This window comes from Chenopodium album, chromosome 18, assembly GCF_948465745.1.
Source record: "Chenopodium album chromosome 18, dcCheAlbu1.1, whole genome shotgun sequence".
In the NCBI taxonomy this organism is placed as follows: Eukaryota; Viridiplantae; Streptophyta; class Magnoliopsida; order Caryophyllales; family Amaranthaceae; genus Chenopodium; species Chenopodium album.
Window position 1 is genome coordinate 45,082,164 of NC_137851.1, and position 7,605 is coordinate 45,089,768.

Below are 7,605 nucleotides of genomic sequence, written 5' to 3' on the forward strand. Positions count from 1 at the left end.
TACAATATGCTACAAGTATTTCTAATACTGCTTCTATACCTATTCATTGAAACAAACTCCTTTCTCTTTCTACTAATCACATTTTTATTATCCTAATATGCAGGACTAATGCCACTTTTTCCCTCTTGCAATTGAAGATGACCATTTTACTGTTTTTAATCCTTGGAGCATCATTTTGGTATACAATACTTTTTTGTAAAATCTGTTTTACAATTATATATAAAATATACATCATTAAGATGGGCTGCAATGCTTTCTAACACTTTGTCCTGTTAATTTAAATGCTATCTTTCAAGCTACTGCAACACTACTTGCACGATTTTGCCTTACATGTAATCTGCATCTTATTACAAATTGCTGCTTAACATATTTACTTGACTAACCAAGCATGGTGCAGCATACCTGCTTTAAATAATATTCACTGCACATCCATTTATACAATGCTCATTAACTACACAACATTAACACTTTCAAAATCGCATAGCATTATCAAGAGTAAATAAATAATTTAGCTAAGTGTTGAAGTGGTATTCATACAATAATACATATGGCCATCTTATTAACATATTGAGGTGAGCATGTATATTTCATGAAATTACAAAAAGGAAAAAATATATTATAGCATCAGTATCATAAGCTTTCTAATTTCAATGTTTTACTGTATACTTGGAATAGCTCATAAAATCTGATTTCTTGAAAAGCAATCTTTATCATTCTTATTTGACTATTATATATAATACCCCTTCATTCTATTATCCCCAAGACAAAAAACGTTTATTAACTAAACAAAATCACCTTATTAACTGCTAGACAATACCTTACTTCAAGTGATTCTTACTTTAATTACAGAACTTTCTTGATCTCTCAAACCATGTCACACAAAAGCTAACAATAGAATGCTTTTTTCTGGATAGCTATAATTATACCTATGCTTCTTTTCCTGCTGCACCTATCAAGCATCACAATAACAATAAATAATAGTTAAATCCTAGGTTTTCTATATGGACCACAATACTAATTTTCAAAAAAAGCCTTGTACTATTTTTTTTTATTTACATAACATCTTTTCTTTTATAGTTAAATTAGATCAGTAACTGGTCACCCTATTATCCACATAAACATGTTGCTTTAGTTTATTTTACTACATACAGCTTATTAACCACTGGACACTACCGTGTTTTAGTTAAAAAGAAACAATTAAAGTCAGATGCACCTTTTCACATCTTAAATAATTACCATACTCTTATCACTCACAGTATTTAGGCAGTAAAGAAAGATTGACTTCCATCACTTCATATTTTACTTGCATAATTACTATTATTGCAGATTTCCTTGATAAAGTTTACTTAATACATCTTCTTATTCAATGGACATAGACTGTATCAAAACATTCTAATATCCACTAAATTATAAAGATCATTCATCTTTAACTTGTCAATAGGTTATCTGCTATTTAAGTTGCTTACAGTTCCAGGGAACATTTATTTGCTTCTATTCTCTGCTGATTTGCTCTGATGTAGCCGTGTGCTAGCAATATCTACCTGCAACGCCACTTCAACAAGGTAAGTACTTTAATGATGCTCTTCTGAACTTAACATCTACCTGTGCATTAACTTGATTCCTTCTCATTTATTTACTTACATTCAATTAAGTTATCTTTGATGCTTTCCACATGCTGCTATTAAGTGCCTACTTGCTTGCTTTGCATTCTATCATACCATGTAACTATCTTACATGCAGTACTTGACATAGGAAATTCTAATCCCTTTTGACCTCCAACCATCTTACAGCAGTAATTAGTTCACATGTAAACAACAGCAACACATGTAAGCATAGAATTAATAAGGAAAATATTGAATATACAAATGACATGTGATTAAATCAGGACCATATAAAACTCATACAAAGTGAGATTGACAAATCCAACTTATAGATAGTACAAATTAGAATCTAATCAAATAGCTAGAATTCTGCCTTCCAATGAAGTGACTGTGTTTATAATAAAAGGATAAGTTAGTAATTACAAATGTGACAATACTAAGCTAGCTATAATACTAAAAAAGTAAAGATGAAATATTGAAATCCCAAACTAATTCTTATGTGCTTATGGCTAAAAAGCCACTATATAATAAAATTATAACATATAGTCAAATAATAAACTCTGTATATAATTTTGGAATATTTCAATAACATCTAAAAAAGTCACAAGCTAAATATACTTAGGGTTAATTTAATATGGCATTCATCAGCTCCAAACTTCCTATAGTTAAATGCCATGTAGTAAAATAGTCATTTAATTATTACTAAACAAGGCTTACAGTAAACATGAACACAAAGTAACCATAATAAGAAATACAAGCTTTCATTAAGACCACACAACACCACTTACAACAATCTAGAAAGAAACACTGAGTACAACTTACTAATTAACAACAAACTACACACAACTAGAAGTAATAGATACTTTTATTACTAAAACAACAACATAAGCCTCCTAATACATAGAAACACAACTAGGATTAGACCACAAATGCCTTGCTGAAACTTAAGATTTCCTTTAAAAAGAACCACCATAGGAAGCATCACTTTCAGGAGAATATGAAGGACTGGAGTGGTGATGGATGTCACTGCACTTAAGAATAGGCTGAGGGTTGAGTTATCGGTCCCCTCTTTTGGTGTCTGTTCCTTTGGGCTGGCCTGCTTATATTCAGGCTCAAAGCAGATTGCAGATACCACAGCCTCTAAATCTTCCACCTTTTTCTCTAAGGAACTAAGCCGCTCCTCCATTGCTTCATAGTTAGACTATTTAGGAAGCCCATATCCACTACTATGATCCACCTTATCTTTCCCCTTACTTGCCATTGAATAGTGAATACAGAAATGATTTGTAAAAATTTTGAAGCCTCACCTTCCTTTTATATATGCCTAGGTAGCATTTCTTTGTCTAAGGGATATAACCATGCAATAATTATAGATATTTAGGAAGTCATACAGAACCATACTATGTGCTTCAGCATTGCATAGCACTGAACAAAATTTATGATTACAAGTCACATCATTAAAGATTCCTTCTTATATTTTATTTGATTTAATTATTAATGCATGTATACCATATAATATTATAGTTATACATATATAATGTTCACTAACAATGCATAGACCTATGCCAGATTTGCTGTTATCTAATTTCAGTTCAAATGACAAAACTAATTGCATCTGTATGCTATAGATGAAACCTGAATACACGCCTTTGAACAAACTGTCACCTATAAGCAAGGCATACAAAGTACGTGTCACTGTGAAAGAAAAGTCTCCTATCAAAGCTCCTCTGAACAAAAAAATATTTCAAAAATTGGTTTTTGAAGATGAGGAGGTCCAAACTAACCACTCTGATTATTTCATAGTTATCTATATCTTACAAATCCAATACGTGACTTCTCCTTTTCCATGATACAGGGTAACAACATGAAAGCTACTTTGTTTAGAGATGAATGTGACCACTTCAAAAAAGTCTTCGAACACAAGAAAAAGTATGAGATAGCTAATGCTCCAGTGCGAACAATTAACCCAAAGTTTAGTTCGTTCCCAGGGGAATGTCAATTAACCTTCGGAGGAATGACTAAAATTCAAGCTATTGACCGAACGGAGGGACCTGTTTTGCCTGAATACATCTCTATAGCTTATGTACCAAGGACAAGTGGACCATCAGACCGATTTGGTATCCTCTCAACCTTATCTAAACTAAATATAACTACTGAAAACACATTCACCTCTTAAAAGTAATGTGCCTATTTCTTAATTGTTTGATAGATTTGCTTGGAATAGTATTCCACATGGAAGACAATCCGGCAAGTGGAATACAAATCAGGCAGGGTAGCCGATGTGCGAGACATCAGCATAGTTGATGAGAGGTTACTACAACCCTTTTAAATCTCCAAACTGCTATCAGCAATATAATCACAGCCTACATATACTGACTTACAATTTCTTTTACAGTACTAGTTCTCGCCCAATGATCATCTCTACATGGGGACAATTAGCCCTTTCTCACTGTGAGAACCTCAAAGACTAGACATCCACTTTCTTGGTTGTTAGCTTAACTTCATTGAAACCTGCTAGCCACAGAGGTACAATTTTCTCACCCTTTACCACTGTATAGATAATACAAGAGCCAAGTATGCTTATGCAAATTTCCACAGGTTTTTCGCTTCAATCAAGCATGTCCACAACAATTGATCCAGCCCCTACTGGTGAAAAAGCTGATGCTTTAAGAGCTTGGTAATCCATCAGCTTTATTGCTAAAAAACATTTACACCAATACACATTCACACTATATAGCACCTACATCAAGCTTAATTTAAGCTTATGTGATTAATCAGCTATGTCTTCTTTTGTATATGTCATTAGGGCCCATGCGCATCCAGACATAATTGTTGATTACATGGCAAGGCAACTCGAATTGATGACTGTTGGTGCTGAACCGGTCCCAACCACACTTGACCAAATCATTGGCAAAAATGTGAGCGCATTCAAACACATATCTCTCTACTGCCTACCTATTCTTGTATACTAACACAGCTTCGTTTAGGTTGACAACGCTGTCCAGGAAGAAATATACACACTTATAGTCACAATTCCAGATGCACAACTAACCAATATTATTGCTTACATTGGTTGCGATAACTGTGGACGGCGTTGTGGCGTTGCTGCGAATGTGCCATTCTTTTGCCCTCATTGCCCTGACAAAAAATGCAGCTCCACTGAAAGGTTCACTTTCAATTCTAATGCTGGACAACCAACTTGCAAAATACTAATGTTAATTAACATCATTTCATGCTTCAAATGTAGGATCAACTTTACCTTTGATGCTGCAGATGACACCAGAACATTTCGCCTCACTGCCTTTGGTCCAGTGTGTGAACAGATATTCAATCTAACATCAACCAAAATTTTTGAAAGAAAGATTAAGGTCCCCACTCAATCCTAGCATAAAGTCTAAATAAAATTACAACATACAACTAACTATCCTAGACATAACACCACTGTTTTTTGTTCTCAGGATGACTGGAATGATTTTGATCAAGTTGCTGAATCTCTGCAATCCACACCAATGCATATCATAATCCACCTAGCTCAGGCACTGAACAGGTCAGGGGTGCTGCGATGGGTAGTCCAATCAATTTCTCGCCCTTGAAAATCTGCTCTACCAATCTACAGCTTCAAATCTGAACACATCATCCACGATAACTCCAGCTTATCATTTTGGATGTGTTCTTATTTGAGGCATTCTTGATTGCCCTTAACCATATTTACTGCTCAAACAATTTGCCAAGCATTGTCTCTTTAGCTTTGAAGTTATATCTTCTTTTGATGCTTTTGGTCATATAGAACAGCTTGAATCTGTTTACAGTTAGGCTTACAAACAATGCCTCTTTTGCTTGCTTACTCCATTGCATGGATTCACCAATTGCATGTATTTAAAACCTGATGACTCTTTTATGAAGCACTATGTTCTTTAACTTATTGTGTCAATTTGACTACTTATTATTCCAATTTAGCTCCTTTTCTTGTGATACTTTGATCCCTTAAATTAATAAGTAAATAAATATTTCTATACCCAATAGCTTTGGAGGGGTAAAAGAAATAGATGTGCTTATATGAACCTTATTTGTTTATCATCACAAGAAGCTAAATAAAGCACCTCATTATCACCCATTATCTCCCATGTTAGCATCATCACTAATACCATACCATCTAACTTAGCACACTTCTTGCTTGGGAAAACTGATTCAGAAACATGAACACAGTAGACCAATTTGACTACCCTTGCTATTCCAACATTATCTTGAATTATTGGCCCATAAATTCTTAAAATTAACCCATCATACATTGATGATTAACATCACCAGACTAATACTTTGTTTTTTCAGCAGCAGGAACACAAGTCATAGCATCCGAATTACTAAACAATATACCATTAACGAAAATCCCAATAACCCCATCCTAAATTCTATCATAAAAGAGCAGCATACCAAACTAAATCTGAACATCAGAAACAGGTCCATGTTCAATATGCTCAAGCTGATTCAAAGACTACCCACAATGTATGTAAACTCACTGTATGTGATCAAGCATATATACATACACTTAAAAATGCTAGCTTAAATGTACACAAACTCATTAAACAAACAATTAGACAACAAATAAATAAATGAACTCACAATTATAACCAACATACTTATATTCATTGCAAAATCAATATCCAAAGACAATACTTATGTTCTACCACGATCATATCATCCAACCTAATTAAAAGTTCCACATTTCAATCACAAAATATTACATCAAAGTAGATAAAGCCAATATTTAGACAACAAATTGACCCCTACATTTATATCTACTTTAAAACAAAACCCTTCTATGTTTAATTAGTCAGAATCAAACCCATAAGCTTCATCATCACTATGAGACACTTCAGGAGAATGATAATGGTATGGATAACCATGATCCTCCTCTGACTTGTCGTACCATGAATCGTCCTGCTCTTGAGCTTCCCCTTCCTCATCTTCTTGTTCCTCCTCTGACTCACTTTCTTGATTCACTTGCGGCTGTTGCTGCCCTGCTGCGTTGCACCAGCATCCTCAACCCCAACAACAGGTTGCTCTTGTGCTGCTTCAGCCTGGAAAGCCAACGTTGAATCAATTACATGCTTCACTATGCCCTCATCATCACTGATATCCATGTCAGCCTCCCCTCCTTTAACCCCAACACCAAAAACCACCTTCGCATCACTACATTCTCCCCTGCTTTTCGATGACTCACCTTGAAAACCTAAAAATCTTCTCATTCTCACTGGCTCTTCATCAGTGTCACTATCAACTTCGCTTCCGGGTTCAGGTTCCTTACCCTTGCTCTTCCTCTTCGCAACCTCAGCGCACTTGCTTGCTAATTGCGCATCAACATCTTTCATTTGCTCCATCAGCCCCTCAAGCTTCTTCGTCGCCTGCGTTCTAACTCCATTGGCTACCAGAAATTGACCCCGGATATTATCTTTGCGCTTTTCCAGGAATTTCCGATACCACTCTGTGAATATAGTATCGTCGTCATTTCCAGCCATGGTGAATTCGTGATACTAAGGTTTTTTTTTTTAAAAAAAAAAAGTTTTTGAAAATACAGGATGAAAGTATCACATAAAAGTATCACAATGTAATTAAATAAATAGGTAGATTAATAGGATGAAAAAGAAACAAAAAACTCTTCAACTTTCCAAAAAAAAATACAGAGAAGTTTTGGGAGATGTATAATGAAGATCAGTTTTTGCCTTTTATTGCAAATCAACCGCCATTTTTTTTTCATGTCACTTCATTTGTCTATCATAACATGCAGAGAAGAAGAAGAGTTACACTATTTCCTACAATGCACATGGTACGAGAAAACACTTCGGTTTTTAATTACACATAAGGCGTACATAAGAACAAACCCGAAATAGATTTCTTTTTTTTTTCACACATACAAAAAACTACCTATGCTAACAATCATGTAATAATTTCCCGAAGAATTATAAGTAGTCGATTTCATTTTAAGACTAAAAGCAAAATCATGTTA

General features: G+C 34.5%; 1 protein-coding gene across 1 annotated transcript; it reads left to right on the plus strand.

The window, feature by feature from the left end:
- The first annotated feature begins 3,229 nt into the window (after positions 1-3,229).
- On the plus strand, positions 3,230-5,414 carry LOC145592206 (uncharacterized). Its single transcript, XM_081648663.1, has 10 exons — positions 3,230-3,373; positions 3,457-3,684; positions 3,826-3,911; positions 3,997-4,052; positions 4,200-4,278; positions 4,408-4,519; positions 4,589-4,767; positions 4,849-4,912; positions 5,060-5,148; positions 5,348-5,414. Exons 1-10 carry the CDS (start codon positions 3,230-3,232, stop codon positions 5,412-5,414), a joined length of 1,104 nt encoding a protein of 367 aa, XP_081504789.1.
- The last annotated feature ends 2,191 nt before the right edge of the window (positions 5,415-7,605 follow it).